The sequence below is a fragment of the Globicephala melas genome, chromosome 1 (assembly GCF_963455315.2).
Source record: "Globicephala melas chromosome 1, mGloMel1.2, whole genome shotgun sequence".
NCBI classification, from domain to species: domain Eukaryota; kingdom Metazoa; phylum Chordata; class Mammalia; order Artiodactyla; family Delphinidae; genus Globicephala; species Globicephala melas.
In genome coordinates, this window is record NC_083314.1 from 82,292,034 (window position 1) to 82,315,834 (window position 23,801).

The window sequence follows — 23,801 nt, forward strand, 5'->3', positions numbered from 1 at the left end:
TTAACTTAAACATTCAACCAAAAATAGCCAGTCTCGCAGAACCAACTCTTATGTATAATTTAATATTATTTTATTTCTGAATTCTCTGAGTATCTTGAAAGAGAGAAACCCTTAACTCCTTTTTTATTTACTTGCTCTGAAGTTGATACTTTTAGGCTTTTATGTAACTCTCTAACTCTTACAACTTCTCTTACAATTAAACAGCCTTGTAGCTTCCTTTACAATGAAGAATTATGTATATCTACTTTAGTCTCTCTCTCAATCAACTACATAAAGGAGGACTTGCCACTTGGAAAGAAAAAGACAGAACCCACTCTCCAGTCCTTTTCTCCTGCAGTTTCTCATATTTCCCTTCCCTGTAGTCACTATGGTGAAATGCTTGACTGCCTCTCACTAAGACAGTAACTTTTTACTCTTCAGTACAAATATCTCAACAAAAGTCTGCAGTAGTAAAAATATGTGAAATGATAAAATAGTTACTATTCATAATAGAATTTTATTACATATGTTTCACAAATACTGGTTTTCTTTAAGAGAATCCATGCATACAGCACCCAAATTATTGCAGATTCTCACTTAGTTGGGCATGATTTAATGCTTTTACTATATTTAAAGAGTCCTTCCAACACACAAAAAAAATCAAGCTAAGTTTAGTCACAGAACAGGGCTCTAAATTCTTATCTGAACTACCTGACTTACCATGTGATGCACTGCACATCACTCTCCCTGTCTCTGCCAACATGGCTGCTAATTAATTGTCCTAACCTTGTGGAGTCACAAAGGGACTAACATGGATGAACGTAAAACCCATTCATGGGAACGTCTGAGGGTGAGATTAAAGGAACCAAATTGCTTTATCATTTTTAAATATCATAATAACTATTACTACTAGTAGGCATACAACTACTACCCTCTCATACCTGTAGGATGCTATGAAGTTTACAAAGTGCTTTGATTATGTCTTCTTATTTAATCTTTATGGCTGCTATTTATTCATACTCTCAACAAATAATTTTCAGGGCCTATGGTGCTGTGCATAATTCTTTTTTTTTTTTTTTTTGCGGTACGCGGGCCTCTCACTCTTGTGGCCTCTCCCGTTGCGGAGCACAGGCTCCGGACGCGCAGCCTCAGCGGCCATGGCTCATAGGCCCAGCTGCTCCGCGGCATGTGGGATCTTCCCGGACCGGGGCACGAACCCGTGTCCCCTGCATCGGCAGGCGGACGCTCAACTACTGTGCCACCAGGGAAGCCCCTGTGCGTTATTCTTAATGCCAGTTCTACAGGGACTGGAACAGGCTCAGAGATGCTAAGTAACTCGCCCAGGTCTCTGATTGTCCAAGGCTCCTGATCTGTGGTTTTCTAATCCCTTGTCCTTCCATCAAAATGCAACTGCCCCGATTTCTATCAATTCCTCATCACTACACAGTGTGATAAACTAACTTCAACTACGATGTTCATGATTGATAACGGCTTTATGTATTCTGCTTCCCAAATAAGGGCATTTTAACCTAGGCTGTTGGTGCTTCCCAAATAATCGCAGCCAAACAGGATGAGTAATGTGACAGGCGAATGGAACAAAGGTATGGTGAGAAGGGAAAGGAGGGGACACAATAGTTTGAGATTCCCCATATTATAGGATGCCTGTAGCTGCCTGACTACTCTGCTCTTAGACCAGGAAGAGACAGGGCCGTTTCTACTTTCTGAGTGGGACTAGTGTCAATACAGGAGTCTAACAAAGGGTTGTCACCTCTGCATGTGACAATGTCCTGTGGCCCACTTACCCCCACCATACCTCGGTGCAGCTCCTATAATCCTCTCAGTCACACTTCTCCAGGACAGCGACGGTGCCCTCTCACACCCACCCAGAGTGTCCCCTTAGCCAGTGCAGAGCAGAGGGTGAGACCAACTGACTCAAGCGGTCATTTGATTCAAGCTAAAAAAATCCTTTCCCTCAAATTATCTACGAAATTGCCCCTTTCTTCTGTCTTGCTTTGGAGACAGTTAATGGGAAAATGTCCCTCCCTCTGCACAGTGAACAAATTCATTCACTATTCCTACTCCGAGGCAAATACTGCACTCACGCTCCCCTTCTCCCTCTCTCTGAGTTACCAACCCTCACTTGGCAATATCCCCCTTGACCCCTGGCAGCTCCATTGAGGCACATTCACTATATAGTCACATAAAAGACAAAAGATGAGTCTGGATCAATTTCAGGAAAATTCAGATTAAAACATGGAAATCCAGAAAAGTCAGAAAATAGGGCTAACTCCCTCAGATTTAGCTGTTCATCTTAGTTGAATTTACCAAACAGTGGTTTGGGTCTGAAACACCAGTTATTCCTCTGATCTAAAGTATTATCTAGCAGCCTGTAATGCTTCCCAAACTCCTTCTCGACAGGACAGGGCACACATAGATAATGATAATATTGGTAGAGTCCTCTGGTGCAAACAGCTGGAGATTTAGAAACTGATAAAGTCAGAGGCCACCAGCTCCAGGTCGCTCAGGCCGCTTAAGGTCCTGCTAGCCCAGACACTAAGAAAGCTAAGGAAATCAACATTGTGGCAACCAGTTACGAAGCTTAATCCTTGTAAACCGTAGCCTAATGTCCTCTTACCAAGGTGCTGTCTCATCTCACCCTCAACTCAGCCAATCCCCTCTGTCTTCCTTCCCAGCCCCACTCCCCCATCAATCAAGACAGCCCTCCCTTTCAGGGAAGCCGCCATTCCCTCTCCCACCCCACCCAAGGCCAACGGCTGTTCATTCCATCAATACCCTTTCTTCATTCTAAGGTGAACTATTCCTAAAGATGAAAATGCCTAAGACCCCGTCCTAAAAGCTCATCTGCATAATCATCTTCAAAAACAAACACGAATTTCTCAAGGAACAGAAACGTCCTCAGCCCCTGCCCCGTTCCCCATGGCATCATTCCCTGCCCCCATGTGCCAGAGCTAGAAGGGTCCCTTCTCTAAGCAGAGCGTGTGACTTGAAGACTACCAGCTTCAGTCACCTCCGGGGCTTGTTTAAAAATGCAGATTTCTAAGCTCCCCCTCCCTTCCTAAATCAGAATCCCTGGGGGTAAGGCAGTAATCGACACTTTAAACCAGCCCCCAAGGTGATCGTTCTACACAGTTCCAAACCACAGGTCGAGAGCCTCTGATTTAATCCAGCTCGCTCTCTTTACAGAGTAGGAAAGTAGGAAACAGGCACCGATGAGGTGAAATGGGCTTGTCCAAGGTCACACTGGCGTTAAGGTGACCAGGCCAGGCCAGGCCGGGAGACCGCCTACCCCACTGATTCGCACAGCACCAGCTAGGAAGAGCTCGGAATCTGGATGTGTCCACCACCAGCCCCTGCCCCCCACGAGCCGCAGGCCCCCGCACTCACCCTCTTGTAGATGTCCTCCCTGCTGGCCTCATACTTCTGCTGCATGCGCTCCTCCAGGAAGTAGATGCGCAGCTTGAGGCTGAAGTTCTCCTTCTTCAGGTCATTGAGGTGCTGGGACAGAGTGCGATATCCATTAGACATGGTGGGCAACCCATGGGGAGAAGCACATGCCCAATCGCCCCCTCAGCCCAGGAACGTGGTGCAGCTGCACCGCGGCATGAAGCGAGCCGGCGGCGACGCTGCGAGGCTACGGCGACATGCCCCTGATGGCTGGCGCTCTCTCCCGCACTTGGGCCTGGGCTCGCTGCTCTGGGTGCCGGAGCGCAGCGCGCTTTCCTTTTTTACCTCGGGAGATATTTGCGGAATCCCTGACAGAGGAACATGCTGCGTGAACTCAGACACAAGTGGTGTAACCCGACTCCAAGCTAGGACTCGGCTCTCACCCTCCCTCAGCCTCTCAGGCCCAACTGTAGGCAGTTAACAGTTTCTCAGAAAAGAGAGGGGGCTGACCCTCAGAAGCTTCCAGGAAATGGGGAATGGGAGTAATTCAAGGTGATGGTTGGGTTGCAAGGACACAGAATGGCCCACAAAATGGTGACCACGTATCAAATATCCCCCTTCTGTCAGGTGCAAATCTTAAAGAACGACTCATCAGAGGGGTTTCTAATTTCCTTGAATGATCCAGAAGCTCACCTCTCAACAGTTCCTTCCCAGTTTTATTCCCTGGACCTTTCCAGCCCTGAGGCAGTTAAAGAAATAGCCTTTATTACCGTGCCCCTCCCCCCATACACACCTGAGCCACCTCCCAAGAAAGGGCCAATCTTCTAGTTCAGTGGAATCTTTGCAAAAATCTGTTTACCAGTTACACAAGCTCCAAGAGGCAGGGTCAAATGTTCCTCCCTCTAAGGGATGAGGGCGAAAAGAGGGTGGGAGGCGATGGAGGGAGGTGTCAGGCTGGAGCCCAGAGACTTTACCCAGTCACTAGTTCTTAACTCCGGCACCTGCCAAGTGGAGCTAGGCACTCATTACCAGATCCTGCTCCTAAAGCAATCTAAGATCCTTGAATGACAGCTGCAACGCTGGCAGGAAGTATTATTTATACCACACCACACGGGACATTGAAGGTGACTGGGAGACAACGCCACAGCACAGATACCACACACAGGTTCTTGGTTGCAGTAATACTAGCTTGAAAACAAATTAACATTAACATCCAAAGTAAAGGAAACAAAAACTTTATACTTAATTCACGTAGAAGCTTCCTCCCCAACCTACCTGCTCTTCATTCTTCTAATTCTTTCTTCACTCTTCATAATAATTCCAATCAACCTCCCTTTTTTGTACACTGCAGGTAGTATGTTGGGCATGAGGAATACAAAGATGAAGACAGTCCCAGCCCTCCAAGAGATAGGTGGCCGTAGAGATGTAGGTGCGTACGTTTTACACTATAATCCTCCAGGCCTGTGTTATTCAAACATTTTACATTTCACACTGCAATCCAGTGCATGCACACACACACACAACTGAAGTAAAAGTTCCCCAAAGTAATGTTAACCATCACTATGTAGGATGCACTCTGATATTTCCTATTCCGTTTCTCTGTTGGGGAGTGACCCACTGAATTGATTCCATGACCCACTAATACGTTTTGTCCTAAAGTTTGAAAAATACTGAATCTGTGGGAGCCCAGAAAAAAGAGTGATTCATTCTCATTAGGATGGTGAGAGAAAGAAAGCTTTGACCAGGAGTTGCACTTGCACTTTGCTTTGAAAGACAGAAAAAATTTGAGTGAATAAAGTGGCCTCAGGAGGGCATAATGAGAACTGAGCATTCTCTCAAATAGAGCTGGATTATAAGTAGGCAGCACATTTCTTACCTAGACCACGGGTAACTTAAGACAATATAGTCTTCATTTTTTTAAAAAAAGCACACATTTAAAATGCATTTAGCTAATTTCATTAAATCTGTGCTCTTAGAATAAATGAATTTCACCTAGGCTTAATTAGAGACAGTGAGGAAGAGAAAAGTCTGAGGTAAGACTCAAGACGATCTTTTCTGGTCCCAGCTTTGTTACTAAATAGACGTATGACCTTGGGAGTACACGTCTCCAGGGGCCTAACTGTCCTCATTTATAAAATGAAGTGGTTGGAAACGGTGATTTTAAGGCCCTTTCCTGGTCTAAGCTCCTAGAGGAATAACCTGATTATTATTACCTCCATTTTGCACAGGGGGAACCAGGTGCCAGATTCTAGATTAGTGTTTAATCATGCTTTTGATGTCTACTTGGATTCTTTCATCATGTAAGATAATTTAATAGAAGCTTTATGGAAAGTAAAATTGCATATGAATGCAGGTGCTCTTATCCAACCTATATATTTCTTTCTTCACATTAAGCCTATTTTCTCTTATGCCCTGTGATCCCTTGTTCTTTTCCTATCTCTCTAGCCTCTTCTCTGTGTGTTTTTTTTTTCTTTTTTTCCTGACTCTTTAAAGCTACTACTTAAATGATAATTAGCCATTAGCCTTCTGATTTTTTTCTCTTCACACTTTCTCCCTTAGAGATTTTATCCACTTTTAGGGCTTTGACTTTTGCCTCCCAAACAGTCCCCAAACCTCCAACTGAGTTGTCTCACCCAAGATCTAGCCCTACATATCCAGCTGTTGGCTAAATAGTTCAACTTGCATGTGCCATTCTCACGACAAACCTCATGGCAAAAACTTTTGCGACAGTGTCTATCATGTCTGCCAGAATTCATCCAGCTAGTTCTTCTCCTTATTAAAGCTAAGAAAACCCATTATTTTAAAAGCATTATTTTCAAAACTCAAATCTTATCCTGTCATCTCCCTTACTTAAAAATCCTTCACAGGCATCTCATCACTCTTAGTATAAAAGAAAAAAAAAAAATCACACCCTTTCAAGACACCCTGGCTCTTTTTTCAAGCCACTTTCTCAAGTTTGAATTCCACCCAAACAAAGCTTTCCCTGCTACGCCAGACTGGAAAAACGTTTTCCTCTTGAGCTCCTAAGGCAACTACTAACGTTTGGCAAGTGCTCGTATGCTGCCTCATGGTAATGCTTTTCTGTTGTCCTGCAGGGTTATTTACACATTTTAGAGCTTTTCACTTTTTCATGTGTCTACCTCTCCGACTAGTCTGTAAGCTGCCCAAGGGTCAATGACTTATATGTCTCTCTATATTCCTTCAGTTCCCACAATTGCCAAGAAGACCTTCCCAGTTAATTCTTCCCACTGTGCAGTATACAATCACCTCAGTCAGACTAGAGTGCTTTGAGGGCTGGCAAGGCATATTTCGTGTCTTTGTATTCTCGTTGCAGAATATTTAGGACGCACTCCCTAAATATGTGTTAAATTAATGAATAGATAATGATTGCATATATATTTCATTTTTTGCTGATTTGATCTGTTAAATATGGGCTAGGTTGCTTATGTTAGGTTGGCCAAAAAGTTCGTTCGGCTAGGATCTTACGAAAAAACCCAAACAAACTTTTTGGCCAACCCAATATTATTCTCATAACTTTCCAATGATATAGAAAAGTTTGTTTTAATGGTTCCAAAGAAACTACATCTGCTAGAATGGTGACTAGAAAAATAATGTTTTGTTCACTTAAATTTCTAAGTTTATATGCCCATCTTGACTTTGCTCCTGAACTCCAATCTACACCTAACTTCCTAGTAGAAATCTCTACTTGAATATAGACAGCTCATACTCGTGATATATAAAACTGAATTCCTAATTTTTCCCAGGACATATGTTCCTTCCTCTGTGGACCCCATTTCAGTTTGTAACCACCAATATTTGCAGTTGTTTGGGCCAAAACTTTTTAATTATTCTTGACCCTTCTTTCTCATGCACATCATCTCATCTGTCTGTAAATCTGTCTCTCAAGATTTCTATTTTCAACACATATAGAGAAGCTATCTACCACCACTGCCACTCGTACCTTTGCCACTCTGGCCCAAGATACTGTGATCTCTCCTCTGAGTTATTTGAATAGCCCCTTAACTGGTCTCCCCACTCCCACCCTTGCTCCCCTATAGTCGATTCTTAGCATGGCAGCCATATCACTATGAGGGTTACAAAATGTCAGATTGCTCCTTTGCTGGAAACCCCCAATGGCTTCCCATCTAATTGAGAGTGAAAGGCTAAGTCAGTCGTTTTGTTAGCCCATAAGTCCCAAGGCCCTGCATAATCTGGAGCCTCTCCCCTACCCTCTCTTCTACTTTTTTCCTACTACTCTTCCCCTATGTACTCTGCCCCGGCCACACTGTTTCTCTTTGCTGTTTCTCAAAAACACCAAGCACCCTCCCTCCTCAAGGCCTTTCAGCTTATTGATCCTTCTGAATACTATGCTCTTTCTTTAGTTATCTGCATTCTCTTCCTCACCCTCTTCAAGTCTTTGATCAAATGTCACTTCCTCTATGAGGTGACCACCCTATTTAAAACTGTTACTCACCCTATGCCTCACCCCAGCCCTCCATGTCTCCCTTCATTGTTTTTTTTAATCCCATAGCACTATCACCTTCTAAAATATTATATTTACTTATTTATTTTGTTTCTTGTCTGTCTCTCCCTACTAGCATGTGAACTCCATGAGAAAGCCAGGATATGGGCCTGTTTTGTTCACTGCTATATCACCTGTACCCAGAATGGTGCCTGGCACATAGTAGGTGCTCAAGAAATATTTAATAAAAGAATGGATGAATAACTAACCTGCTGACTTTGACTTCATTGGATTTAATCCTAATAGAATTCAATCTGTATACAAGATTATGCAGATCTTGTAGGAGGAAGAGCATATCCAAAGGTAATTTTATAAGTAAAATTAATTCTTCTAATAGACTAATTTTAATGCACAATGCAGAATCTGAACTATGTACAAGAGTTCTGAGTAAATGGGGAATAATATATGATAAATAACAATCAAAGGGCAGTATGAACTGTACAAATAATAAAAACTATAGAAATTAGGAAAGAGAGGCTACCAGAGAAGGTTCCAGAGAGAAGTGACATTTTTGCTCTCCTTATAGGATGAATCAAGTTTGCATAGGCTGGAGGGAGAATACAAGGCAATCTAGGCAGGTAGAACATAAGCAAAGGTGCAGAGGACCAAGTGGACTGAAACAAAGGGCACATGCTGTCCTGTAGTGGGTGAACAGAGAGGACAGGAAGTGAAGAACCATTTTAGAAAGATCTTGAAAGTCGGGATGAGGAGCCTGAGTTTGTTCCTTTAGCAGATCCTGGTTCTCAGTTTGAACAAAGGGTGAGGAACTACTTACTTTATTTGCTTATGTTTTGTTTTATTCGTTTGTGTTTTGTAGCTTTATCAAACAAAACCACACAACCTGGGCTGCTCACTAGACCTCCTAAATCAGGGCCTCTCAGAGCTTTGGATACGCTCTGCACTGCTTAGGAAACAAACACTGCAGGTTCTTGAGCAAGGGGCAGTGCTTCTATCTTTGTTCTTCCTTTTTAATGTAGTATATAGAAAATCTTTACTCTTCTCTGAAAATATTTTTTCCAAACATTAACAGTTCTCCCCTGCTCCTTGCTTAATTTCTTCTTCCCACCGCTTCTTAATGTATTAGTCCAGACTGGAAACAAGACTTTAATAAGAACTCAATCAATGCCAACAATAGTACGAGATTACAACCCAGCTGTTTTATGTCATGCTCCATTAACATAACCGACTGTCAAGTCAGCCTTTAAAAACAACTCAGCCTCAATTTGCTTAATCATATTCAGACCCCCCAGATAGTTCTTACAATGGAAATGCTTGAAAACATATTAATCTCTTACCAATCCCTCTCCTAAAAATACAGTTCCACTCCACTAAAAATGATTAATCATCTTAATTGACACATTCTTTTCAAATATAATCAAACTTTTGCAACTCAACTTCACCAATTTGATATCTGTGATAATTCATAATTTTACATTTCATGAAAATAAAAATATTCGTAAATAACTTAATATGGTAAGCAGAGGAACAGGAGAATAGTGTTTTAAGCAACCCTTGACATTTTACTACCCACTTACAAATTGGCAATAAATATTATCACTATTATACATATTTATCTAGGTGGGATAGCACAGAATTGTGGAAAGGGCAATAGCTTTTGAACCAAGGAGATCTGGGTTCAAATCTCAGCTCTGCTATTTTCTAATTGTGTGACTTTCGGAAAAATACTTAATAGTAACTAACTGTAGGAAAGGAGTCAGGAGGTCGGATTGGGGTAGGCTATTAAGAGTGTTGCAATTGCATCTGTAATGTGAACTTTTATTTTTCAATATGAGGCAAATAGAGCAAAAATAATATGTGTTAAAATTTAGATATTGGGGGGACTTCCCTGGCCGTCCAGTGGTTAAGACTTCACCTTCCAATGCAGGGGGTGTGGGTTCAATTCCTGGTCAGAGAGCTAAGATCCCACATGCCTTGTGGCCAAAAACCCCAAAAAAACATAAAACAGAAGCAATATTGTAATAAATTCAATAAGGACTTTAAAAAAATGGTTCAAATCAAAAAATCTTTAAAAAAAATTTAGATATTGGATACATGGACAAGTGTTTTATTGTTCTTTGTATGTTCTTGTCTGTGAAATAGTTTATTATTTTAAAAAAACTATTTAAAATGGAATGAAACTAGGAATTACAGGAAGGCAGCTTTCAATTAAATATAAGAATAAATTCTCTAGTAGAGCTGGATGTAATGAACTTATTGCCACACTCCATCCATACATTCATACATCAAATATTTACTTAGCACTTACATTATGAGAGATAGTAAATTTCCTGCCACAAAAAGGAATCAACTGAAATTAAAGGACCACTTGTCAGGGATATTGTTAAGAATCTTCACACATCCACTAGGTTAGTTCGGGAGAACTTTTAAGGTCTTTAGCCATCCTGAGATTCTGTGTTTGAAACATATTTTCTCATAGAAACAATAGTACCGAAGGCAGCACCAATGAGAGAGCTGTCACTTTTTGAAAGATCTCAGAGCACCCCACCAGCTCTCTTATGGTAGAGCCCTAAAAGGTAGTGAGAGTCTACCTGTTCAGACTGAGTGCTCTGGTTGCCTTGCACAGGAAGAGGAAGAGGAGATAAGTGAGCATAAAGGACATGTTATTCCAAGACAAAAGCAGCAACAACGACTAGGGACCTAAGGATGACTCTCAACAGACTTTGCTAACTGTTACATTTTCAAAACAGACCTGTGGGAAAGTCACACCAATGGCTGGAGAGCGCTTCCTGCTCTTTAGCACCCAGGAACCCTACTTGTTTTGGATTAGACGGCAGGGATAGACACAAAGGGATGGGGTAAGGAGAAGGAGGAGGATGGTTTGTTTCACATATAAATATTTTATTTGTAATACATGTATGTGTCTGGGAGTCCTTATGTTTTTACGATAAAATCTAAGTTGGAGAAATACAAAAGTTTAATTACTGGCTGTTTTGAATGACTTTGACTTGTATTACAAAATTAATTAGATATAATTACACTATCTTCACAATAACAATCACTTGTATAGGATTTGACAATATACAAAGCACTTCCATATATGTATTATTTCATTTTATCTTCATTACAACACTGTGAAGTAAGTGGATTGGATATTATTATCCCCATTTTATACTCCAGGAAAGTAAGACATCAGGAAGTTAGCCGATTTGCTTAGCTAGAAAGTGGAGGAGCACAGACTACAGCTTCCAGCAGTCTGACCCATATTTCATACTCATCAGGGCCTTATTCATGACACTAGATGACCCCTGTGAACCTAGGGTTCCCCTGTGACTAATAAGGTACTTCCAATTCTACCTTAGGTCCCTGCATATTTTCAAAAAGTATCCTTCATTATAAATAAAATTGCTTGTGACCTCAGAGGATCTGACCACCTGAACCTATATAAAACATAGTTTTCTCCATTTTCAAGGTGACTAAACCAAAGCTAGTCTTCAAAAGATTAAACATAGGGTTACTATATGACCTAGCAATTCCACTCCTAGGTATACACCCAAGAGGAGAGATACATATGTCCACACAAAACAGAAGCATCATTCGCATAGTCAAAAAGCAGAAACATCCCAAACATCCAAAAACAGAAGATTGAATACACAAAGTTTAGCATATCCATATAATGGAATACTACTCTGTCATAAAAAGGAATGAAGTACTGACACATGCTATAACACAAATGAACCTTGAAAACATTATATAATGTGAAATAAGCCAGGCACAAAAAGTCACATATTACATGATTCTATTTATATGAAATTTTCAGACTAGACAAATTCATAGGGAAATTAGATGAGTGGTTTCCAGGGCCTGGGGGAAGAGGGAACAGGAAATGACTACTAATGGGTATGATGGGTTTTTGGGGGGTGATGAAAATGTCCTGGAACTAGATAGTGGTAATTGTTGCACAACTCATTAAATATACAAAAAACATGGAATTGTACACTTTAAAAGGGTGAATTTTATGGTATGTAAATTACATTTCAAAAAAGCTGTTATTTAAAAAAGAAGAAAGAAACTAAAGCTGTGAGAAGTAACATATCCAGTCCTTTGCCTTTTACAAAGGATTTTTCTATGATAAAGATTCAAGTTCAATTCAGTTCAATTCAGTTAAAAGCAAATGGTTTAGAACTGACCATTTCTAAATGTATATTAATCCTACTTAGATTATGGGGCCCTAACATAAAGGCTAGATAAAGTACACTTTAAGTGGCCCTCAATATTAAATACTCATGGATTACTATGTTCTATCAAAAGTTAAAGTTTTGTTACAATCCTTAAATAAAACAGAAAGAAAACATGATCCACCCTATATTTTGACAGGAAAAACATACTCATTTGGCTGCCCTGAAGAATATGCATAACTTCTGCGAACATTCTAATAAGGAAAATGTCAATCGAAGTCAATCAACTTGGTCTTCCACTCACCAACCCTTTCACTTCCACACAGGGTTTCTGTCCAGTGTTCCAGAAGCCAGCTGTTGATGCCTGCCTCAGAAAGCAGACTGAGAACTCTACAAACATCTGGCTTTTTCTCTTTGGGGTTGCACAATAAACAAATCTTTCTTCTGAAGCTCTGTTTCTGAAATTTCAACATAATCCCTGAAGTTTCAGTCTTTTAAATGCTAAAATATTAACAATACCATTCAACTTTTTCCCCTTAAACTCAGAAGCATACTGATATCCATCCTCTACACAGCCTTTTCTTGAAATACGTGGCCTGATGGCAAGACAGCTAACAACAGAGCTATTATATCAGGTCAATAAATAAACCCTGTCTTAGGCAGCATCATTGTGTAGATAAATGGCAGGGGTTCCAGTGATGTTCCTGCTGTCTTCCCCCACCATAGATACACACCCACGCTACCCACAATGATCCTGGAATAGCAGGGTGTTGTCATCATCATATTGGAGCGCTATGAACTATATCAAAACAAAACAAAACAAATAACAACTTCCCTGGTCACCAAAAATAAATGGCCCAGCCAGAAATAGCACTGTCAGAGACAGTTAAATGAGTTCCATGGCAAAACGACAGTTGAGCTGCACTGATGCTGGGAGCTCCCGAGGATTCCTAGGCTCCAAACTAGATTCTCCTACGGTTTGGCCCGACCAACAAGAGCAGGACTTGGTGTTGTTTGTTCACAACTGGTGCGACTCAGGAAGATTATTTGCTGAGCTTTTAGTATTCAGATGGAACGTGTCAATTTATGGCCTCACCTATTTTTCTAGATTTTCATTAATTCTTTCTCCACCCTTCTCTAGGAAAGAAGGTGATTTCAAAGGCACAATGAGGACTTTGTCCAGGCATAAGAGCTGAGTTCGCAGTGATACCATGAATAACCATGGCAGTAACAATAAGGCTTTGACCGAGAGTAGCAGGTGGTAGGGGGAGATAAAACCAGCTTGAACCCCATTCTATACTCTAGTGCTCCAGCCATGACAAAAAGCTTCCTGTTGCTGAACTTGCTCTGCTGCCTCCAGGACTTTTCACGGGTAGCAGTGTCAGCCTGGAAAGTCATTCCTCTTCAATTTCCATTCAGCTCTGACTTCACTATCTCCAACTAGCCTGTACGGATTTGAATTAGATATTACCTACTAAAGGAAGCCCATCTGACCCTAAAGTCTGGGTAAGCGTCCCTCCTAAGTGCCTCCACAGCATTGTAATGATTACATTCTGTTGTAATTGGCTAATCTGTAAACTCCCTGAGGGCAGGAACCATGTTTGCCTATCCATTATTGTATGTGCAGTGCTTAAGACATTATGTTGTATACAGTAAGCACTTTAGAAATATTTGTTGAATGATTAGATAAATAAAAGGAATGCACATTATTAAAAATTCAGATAATACAAAAAGTTATAAAGAAGGTAAAAATCATGGCTAATCCTATCACCCAGACCTAATCGCTTTAAATATTTTGGTGTATATCCTTCCAGACATTTCTAGTTTTTCTCCCTCAAAAATGAGATCTTATAAATACTGTGACATCACTTATATGTGGAATCTAAAAAATACAACAAACTAGTGAATATAACATAAAAGAAGCAGACTCACAGACACAGAGAACAAACTAGTGGTTACCAGTGGGGAGGGAGGGGCAGTATAGGGGTGGGGGAGTGAAGGTACAAACTGTTGGGTGTAAGATAGGCTCAAGGATGTGCTGTATAACAAATAGCCAATATTTTTAATAATGGAAATGGAAAGTAACCTTTAAAAATCATGTAAAAATAAAATTTTTTTAAAGAGATCTTATTTTATGTAATATTCAAATTGTTGTTGTTGTTCTGTTGTTTAATCTTAAATTTGTTATTATTATTACACACATCCTTCCAAGTCAGTACATTGCTCTGTGATGCTCTGTTGTATGTGTACCATGGCTGAAATAATCAATCCTTGCCTTGATGAATAATAGATTGTTTCTAATATTTTATTAGTATAAAAACACTGAAACATTCATCCTTCAACACACACCTTTTCATACTTGATCACTGTGCATGTAAAAGCTAGAACAGGCCTGGCACATAGATTGTACCCATATACTGTGTAGATGAACAAACAAATGAATAAGGGAGCAGCTGTACATAGAGAGGCATAATGAAATTGTGGCTAAGCGTTCAGGTTCTGGAATCGGTACATTTCTGTTAAAATCCCAGCTCTAGCACTTTCTAGCAATCACTAGTCTTTTCCTAGCTTCAGTGTCCCTCCCTGTACAAATGAAAATAATGGTTGTACCAACCTCAAAAGACTGTTTTCAGAACTGAATAAGATAATGCAAGTCAGGTGCATTCACAGAGGTCTGCACACTGTAGTACTCAATAAATATTAATTGATAACATTATTTTTGTTATTTTAAAATTTTATCATTGGAATGGAAATTCCTCAAGTCCATAGGAAGAAAGACAGAGCTTCTCTTCATACAGTGAAGAGGAGAAGGCAACAAGTTCTAATGAGGACACAGAGAGGAGATAACAAAATATAAGAAGGATTATTCTCATTCAATGCCATTTTCTCTGTGGAAGTGATTGCTCTTTTCCGTGTTGGTAACCATACCTTCCAGAACTTTCAGGGTTGTTCAATTTTTGTAATTTCATTCTTTTTGATAAAGTCACTTTGTTAATTGTGTAACCAAATGTGAACCAATATTTATAACTTTGTAAAGTTTACCGATATGTATGAATACAAATTAGAAAAAATGTTTTGTCCTAACATCTAGGTTTTTTTTTTTTTTCGAGGTATGTGGGCCTCTCACTGTTGTAGCCTCTCCCGCTCCGGACACGCAGGCTCAGCGGCCATGGCTCACGGGCACAGACGCTCTGTGGCATGTGGACTGTGGGATCTTCCCGGACTGGGGCACGAACCCGTGTCCCCCGCATCGGCAGGTGGACTCTCAACCACTGCGCCACCAGGGAAGCCCCTAACGACTGGTTTTTAAAGATATACATTTGATTGGCAATTACTCTAATCTTGTGATCTCTTCCACTGGTGCCTTAGATGTTATTTAAATTAAATTTCGTGTAATTTAAATTTCTTATGTCCTAATCAGAGTGTGTGCTCTCCGAGAATGGTAATTCATATACATCTCTGCATCCTCTACAGCACTCAGAATCATTGCTTTTATTCATAGTTCTTAAGAAAAAGGTGATTGATCTGATGCCTATTTTTGGCAGTGTTGCTTAGGAATGAAAACGTTGCCGAAGTTCTGTGGAATGACTGTGTGGAATCCCTCTGAAAAGTCATGTTTAACAAGAAAGAAAAAATCCTGTGCTTATGATTGCAGAAAGTTTCAGATTTATCCCCGCTTCCCTTCTCATCTAATAACTTTTTGAAAGTCTCAAGACACTAGTGAAACCAAAACCAGTATGCTTGGGGCACTGTGGTTTGAGGAACATAAATGCCATTTTCAAAAAAAAAGAAAGAAAGAAAATGTACTTCACCAGTAGCTTTCATTTGCCAAGGCTGTAATTAAAGAGAAACTCAAGAAGCACTTGAAATGGCTGGACCTAAAGGCAGAAGTCACATGACCCAGACTCACCTAAACTAGAACAGGAAACCCAGGCCGTGATAACTCAGATCTCCATAAGGGTAGAAAAGTCCCTTTTAGGACTCACTTCCCGCACCCACCCCCCACCCAGGCTTCAAGACCCAAGTGGAAAAATTTGCCAGGATGGGTGGGGCCTCAACAGGCTGACTCACTGTGGTTGGATTCAGACTGCCCAGAAAAGCTAGCTTCAGACTGTAATTAAGCAAACACTGCAGCTGGTCTTGTTGGCATTTTCATGTTAAAGACAGCATTATTAGAAAATGTGTAAACAGGGGAGGGCAGTGGAGGCCTCCTCTAGACCGTAAAGCCACAGACCCCTACCCTTTCCATGGCTTTTCTATATATAGCATCTGCCATTTTGATTCTCTGCATAGAACCAAATTGCACACATTGCACTAATGTAACCTCTCCTCTGAATGGTCCTCTCATTTCCCCAAGAAACTTGACTCTTGGAATTATCTTGGCTCTGCCACTTTATACCTGTAATAGCTTTCATCAAGTTCTTTGAGTCTTGGTCTCTTCACTCATATAATGGATGTAATATAATATCTAATATCTATCTCATAAGTTAGGAAAATGAACTGAAAAAGAGCTGAAATAAAATGTGTTAAATGTCGAAAAAGTGCCTAGTGTTTAATAAACAATACATATTATTATTAGCTATTATTATGATCTTCTTAATAACTCCTGTCCAATATTTCAAAAGGTCTCTGCTTCTTTCTCTTACTTTACATTTATAATTTTATGATCCCAGTTTAGGTAGACAGTTATCTCCCTTTAACCTCACCATTAAAAATAAATGTTCTGGGCTTCCCTGGTGGCGCAGTGGTTGGGAGTCTCCCTGCCGATGCAGGGGACACGGGTTGGTGCCCCGGTGCGGGAAGATCCCACATGCCGTGGAGCGGCTAGGCCCGTGAGCCATGGCCGCTGAGCCTGTGCATCCGGGGCCTGTGCTCTGCAACAGGAGAGGCCGCAGCGGTGAGAGGCCTGCGTACCACAAAAAATAAAAATAAAAAAAAATAAATGTACTTTTCCCACCTGTCTCTGTAGTACAATGGATAGCACATTGGACTTCTAAAAATAAATGTATTTTTCCTGACTTCTCAGTTTCCTATCCTAACCAATTAATTAATATACCAATACCCTCTTTAGAATCATTTTACTTACTGTGAATATACTCAGTGAATACTGAAGTAGAGGCCGGGGGAATACAAATCCAATATAACACCTAATCTTCAACGCTTTTCAACAAATTTAGCTTAACTGATGAACATCTACTGAGCACTTACTATGTACCAGCATTATGCTAGGTTCTAGAGACTAGAAAAAGGTGAACAAGAGGCTTTCTGTCTCTGAATTGCCTAGAGTCTGGGTATACATTTTGAGACTGGAGAATGAGGGGGGGCATCCTAAAAAGAAAAACAAATAAACAAAAAACTGGACCTGAACTGAAACTTGAAAGATGAGTAGGCTTTAACCAGGTAAAGAAGAGGAGAGAAAAATTATTCTAGGCAGCAGGAACAGCCAGAAAAAAGGCTTGCAAATATGAAACAACTTTGACTTGCAAGCAGTTCAGAATTAATGGAATAGAAAGCATGTGATGGAGAATACTGGGAGATAAAAGTGGATTTACAGTTTACCTAGGGAAGATAGAACTGCACTCTGTGCCCATCTAAATAGGAGGAGCTCATGATTCCAGGCCTATATGAGTCAGCACTCTTATTACCACCAACATAGAAAGTACTATTTTAGGTCACAAAAATGACGAGTATTCTCAGCACATTATGAGATGCTTGGTAAGTTCCTTTGTTACTCTTTGTGCCTTTATTTCCTGATTTGTAAACTGGTGTAATAATCATGCTTTCTTCACAGGGTTTCCATTAGCATTAAATGAGATGATACTGCACATACTTAGCACACTACTTGACACACAAAGTGATCAACACACGCTAGCTAGTGCTATCTATGTGCTGCTCTAGTCTCGCTCACCCCAGAGATGCTGGAGGTGGGGTGGGTGCTGTGATCAGTGAGAAAACATATAGGAAAGAATTTTTCTCAACATATGACTATGGCCATTTGACATATGACTATGTAAAATGACCCAACAACCTGTCAGGATTTGTAATCATGGTACCTAAACTCCATCATCTTGAAAAAGTCACAATCTCTATAAGTTCCGGTTCCCTCACTTGAAAATAGGAACAGTGACGCTTGTTTCATGCAGGTTTATAAAGACAAAATAAGGCAATTTATGAGAAGCACTTAACCCACTTCTCAAGTCTATAGTTCTGGAAAGGATAGAGATCATTCCATCAATGTATCTTTGGGGAGCGGGGGAAGTGCCTTTAAAACAAAGCTGACAAGGTTTAAAAATTAATTAAATCATTCACTCATTCAAAAAGTACAAATGAAGCATACATACTAAGCAAAACTCTTTTATCATGGGAAACAATACCTATTAATTTACTTCTACCAGTGTAAAGTTGAGTAGGCTTATCTGTGCCACTATTTCTGACCCCTTCCCCCTGCCTATCCTTCTCTAACCCCACTCACACTGTTGGTCGGGGATACAGAATGCAAGAAAAGAAAAGAAAGAAAACTATATCTTCAAAGCTCTGTTCCCTTTGCCCCTTCCTCCTGCACCAATATAGTGAAGAAAGATGCTGTCACTTTCACTTGATAATTGACCAATGATGTATTATCCATAATGTGCCAGTATTTACATTTTTAGTCTATTATCACTTACTCATAAATCAAAGGATCTTTTCCCTAGAATTTCCTCCATCAACAAATATTTCAGAAATAATCATATTAACTGATCAATTAATTTTTACTGATTAAGTATATTTAATATTACTTCTTTCCTTGTTCTTTTTTTTTGGAAGTCTTTGGGTTTTTTTTTACATCTTTATTGGAGTATAATTGCTTTACAATGGTGTGTTAGTTTCTGCTATATAACAAAGTGAACCAGTTTTACATATACATATGTTACCATATGTCCTCGCTCTTGCGTCTCCCTCCCTCCCACCCTCCCTATCCCACCCATCCAGGTGGTCACAAAGCACCGAACTGATCTCCCTGTGCTATGCGGCTGCTTCCCACTAGCTATCTATTTTACGTTTGGTACTGTATATATGTCCATGCCACTCTCTCACTTGTCACAGCTTAACCTTCCCCCTCCCCATATCCTCAAGTCCATTCTCTAGTAGGTCTGTGTCATTATTCCCGTCTTACCCCTAGGTTCTTCATGACATTTATTTTTTCTCAGATTCCATATATATGTGTTAGCATATGGTATTTGTCTTTCTCTTTCTGACTTACTTCACTCTGTATGACAGACTCTAGGTCCATCCACCTCACTACAAATAACTCAATTTCGTTTCTTTTTATGGCTGAGTAATATTCCATTGTATATATGTGCCACATCTTCTTTATCTATTCATCTGATGATGGACACTTAGGTTGTTTCCATCTCCTGGCTATTGTAATTAGAGCTGCAATGAATGTTTTGGTACATGACTCTTTTTGAATTACGGTTTTCTCAGGGTATATGCCCAGTAGTGGGATTGCTGGGTCATATGGTAGTTCTATTTGTAGTTTTTTAAGGAACCTCCATACTGTTCTCCATAGTGGCTGTACCACATTCCCACCAGCAGTGCAAGAGTGTTCCCTTTTCTCCACACCCTCTCCAGCATTTATTGTTTCTAGATTTTTTGATGATGGCCATTCTGATGGGCGTGAGATGATATCTCATTGTAGTTTTGATTTGCATTTCTCTAATGATTAATGATGTTGAGCATTCTTTCATGTGTTTGTTGGCAGTCTGTATATCTTCTTTGGAGAAATGTCTATTTAGGTCTTCTGCCCATTTTTGGATTGGGTTGTTTGTTTTTTTGATATTGAGCTGCATGAGCTGCTTGTAAATTTTGGAGCTTAATCCTTTGTCAGTTGCTTCATTTGCAAATATTTTCTCCCATTCTGAGGGTTGTCCTTTGGTCTTATTTATGGTTTCCTTTGCTGTGCATAAGCTTTGAAGTTTCATTAGGTCCCATTTGTTTATTTTTGTTTTTATTTCCATTTCTCTAGGAGGTGGGTCAAAAAGGATCTTGCTGTGATTTATGTCACAGAGTGTTCTGCCTATGTTTTCCTCTAAGAGTTTGATAGTTTCTGGCCTTACATTTAGGTCTTTAATCCATTTTCTGCTTATTTTTGTGTATGGTGTTAGGGAGTGTGCTAATCTCATACTTTTACATGTACCTGTCCAGTTTTCCCAGCACCACTTATTGAAGAGGCTGTCCTTTCTCCACTGTATATTCGTGCCTCCTTTATCAAAGATAAGGTGACCATATGTGCATGGGTTTATCTCTGGGCTTTCTATCCTGTTCCATTGATCTGTATTTCTGTTTTTGTGCCAGTACCATACTGTCTTGATTACTGTAGCTTTGTAATGTAGTCTGAAGTCAGGGAGCCTGATTCCTCCTGATCCGTTTTTCATTCTCAAGATCGCTTTGTCTATTCGAGGTCTTTTGTGTTTCCATACAAGTTGTGAAATTTTTTGTTCTAGTTCTGTGAAAAATGCCAGTGGTAGTTTGATAGGGATTGCATTGAATCTGTAGATTGCTTTGGGTAGTAGAGTCATTTTCACAATGTTGATTCTTCCAATCCAAGAACATGGTATATCTCTCCATCTATTTGTATCATCCTTAATTTCTTTCATCTGTGTCTTACAATTTTCTGCATACAGGTCTTTTGTCTCCTTAGGTAGGTTTATTCCTAGATAGTTTATCCTTTATGTTGCAATGGTAAATGGGAGTGTTTTCTTGATTTCACTTTCAGATTTTTCATCATTAGTGTATAGGAATGCCAGAGATTTCTGTGCATTAATTTTGTATCCTGCTACTTTACCAAATTCATTGATTAGCTCTAGTAGTTTTCTGGTAGCATCTTTAGGATTCTCTATGTATAGTATCGTGTCATCTGCAAACAGTGACAGCTTTACTTCTTCTTTTCTGATTTGGATTCCTTTTATTTCTTTTCTTCTCTGATTGCTGTGGTTAAAACTTCCAAAACTATGTTGAATAAGAGTGGTGAGAGTGGGCAACCTTGTCTTGTTCCTGATCTTAGTGGAAATGCTTTCAGTTTTTCACCATTGAGGACGATGTTGGCTGTGGGTTTGTCATATATGGCCTTTATTATGTTGAGGAAAGTTCCCTCTATGCCTACTTTCTGCAGGGTTTTTATCATAAATGGGTGTTGAATTTTGTCAAAAGCTTTCTCTGCATGTATTGAGATGATCGTATGGTTTTTCTCCTTCAATATGTTAATATGGGGTATCACGTTAACTGATTTGCGTATATTGAAGAATCCTTGCATTCCTGGAATAAACCCCACTTGATCATGGTGTATGATCCTTTTAATGTGCTGTTGGATTCTGTTTGCTAGTATTTTGTTGAGGATTTTTGCATCTATGTTCATCAGTGATATTGGCCTGTAGCTTTCTTTCTTTGTGACATCCTTGTCTGTTTTTGGCCTCGTAGAATGAGTTTGGGAGTGCTCCTCCCTCTGCTATATTTTGGAAGAGTTTGAGAAGGATAGGTGTTAGCTCTTCTCTAAATGTTTGATAGAATTCACCTGTGAAGCCATCTGGTCCTGGACTTTTGTTTGTTGGAAGATTTTTAATCACAGTTTCAATATCAGTGCTTGTGATTGGTCTGTTCATATTTTCTATTTCTTCCTGATTCAGTCTTGGCAGGTTGTGCATTTCTAAGACTTTGTCCATTTCTTCCAGGTTGTCCATTTTATTGGCATAGAGTTGCTTGTAGTAATCTTGCATGATCTTTTGTATTTCTGCAGTGTCAGTTGTTCCTTCTCCTTTTTCATTTCTAATTCTATTGATTTGAGTCTTCTCCCTTTTTTTCTTGATGAGTCTGGCTAATGGTTTATCAATTTTGTTTATCTTCTCAAAGAACCAGCTTTTAGTTTTATTGATCTTTGCTATCATTTCCTTCATTTCTTTTTCATTTATTTCTGATCTGATCTTTATGATTTCTTTCCTTCTGCTAACTTTGGGGTTTTTTTGTTCTTCTTTCTCTAATTGCTTTAGGTGCAAGGTTAGGTTGTTTATTCAAGATGTTTCCTGTTTCTTTAGGTAGGATTGTATTGCTGTAAACTTCCTCTTTCCTTGTTCTAAGTCTCCCTCCATACCTCCCTTGACTAAGTCTGTTCAGGCTGCTTTAAGAAAATATCACAGACAGGGTAGCTTATAAGCAACTGAAGTTTATTTCTCACAGTTCTGGAGGGTGGAAGTCAAAGATCATGGTGCCAGCCTGGTCATGTGAGCGTTCTCTTCTGGGTCACAGAATTCTTGTATCCTCCATGGTGGAAGGGGCTAGGAATCTCTCTGGAGCCTCTTTCATAAGGCACTAATCTCATCCATGGGGGTTCCACCCTCATGACTTAAGCACCTTCCAAAGGCCCCACCTCCCAATGCCATCACCTTTAGGGGTTAGTATCTCAACACATGAATTGTGAGCGAACACAAACATTCAGACCATAGCATCCCTCTATCCCAGTCTCTTATCAGATCTATACATGAACATACTTCTCTTCCTTTCACCCAAATTTCCCCTTTGTCCAGAATATTATAATCTCCTTCTCTAACTGGTAAAATCTAACTGATCTTTGAAGACGTCACTAAATGTGCAGCCCCAGGAGAGGTGTCCTCTTGTAGGAGGCCCTTCTCTGTCCTTTAATAAAATTAAATATTCTCTCTCAAGATCTCAGCGTACACTGTCCTTATCTTTACCATAAGGACACCTTATATTGTAAGTAATGCAGTGTCCGTACTTCCCAATAGACTATTACTAAGGATAGGAATAGCATCTTATTTGAAGTGATCAAGTATTTGTTGCAGGGATAAGTGAAGTAAGGATGGCGCCATGGTCTGAATGTGCCCCCCTTGCCTGCATTCATATGCTGAAATCCTAAACCTCAAAGATGATGGTCCTGTATTAGGAGATGGGCCTTTGGGTTTCATGTCTTATAAAAGAAGCTTCAGAAAGATCCCTAGCCCCTTCTGCCCTCTAAGAACATAGTGAAAAGGCATCAGCTATGAACCAGTAAGAGGGCCTTCACCAGAAGGTAACCATGCTGGTGCCCTGATCTTGGACTTCCAGCCTCCAGGACTGTCAGAAATAAATTTCTGTTGTTTATAAGCTACCCAGTCTGAGTTATAGTAGCCTGAATGGACTAAGACAGATGGACTCCTGGCTGCCCAGGCCAGGCCTGTATCTCTTTGACATCTGCTTCATGCCCTGGAGGAGCTAACCTTTCTCTGGCACAAACCTTTAATATGTCCCTTTCCCCTTTCCGAGTACAGATCTCATCCTTTATCCCAAGGCTACTGAATGCATGATTTAAACTTTAGAGAAAATATCATGTTATTTAGTGTTTTACCAGTTTTTAGGGTGGGACATTGGAATGTGTCACTCTCCCTCCTACATTTTTTTTTCTGACTAATGTTTCCTCTAATTTTCAAATCCTTTCATGGAGATTCTTCATACAGCAGGTGTTATCATTCAAAGCCTACAGAATGAATGGATGGATGAATGGATGTAAGAATGAACAGACCTGTGAGCAGGTCACAGCTTGGTTTACTGACAATGACCATTCTGAAAAATGCATGTGCTGTAGCCTCATTGTTATTTATATATTGCTTGACACATAGGGGAGAGACATGTAAAATATCTCTTATTGGCCTTTTCTCTGCATCTTACCTTGGTTTCTGTCAGTGGTTCCCAGCATTGAGGAGTAAGGACTAACCAGCGATATTAGACCTTAT

The 23,801-nt window shown here is 40.1% G+C and overlaps 1 protein-coding gene across 17 annotated transcripts in view; it reads right to left on the reverse strand.

Moving 5' to 3' along the window:
- The window catches only part of PDE4DIP (phosphodiesterase 4D interacting protein), a 224,037-nt gene that overhangs the window by 141,310 nt on the left and 58,926 nt on the right, over positions 1-23,801 (reverse strand). For 16 of the 17 annotated variants that reach the window (XM_060300509.1, XM_060300663.1, XM_060300504.1 and 13 more), the window contains exon 4: positions 3,385-3,495. In XM_060300509.1, coding sequence (XP_060156492.1) covers positions 3,385-3,495 — 111 coding nt within the window. Of the gene's footprint in view, positions 1-3,384; positions 3,526-23,801 lie in introns of those variants that run through there. The other variant, XM_030869230.2, reaches the window with a different exon arrangement.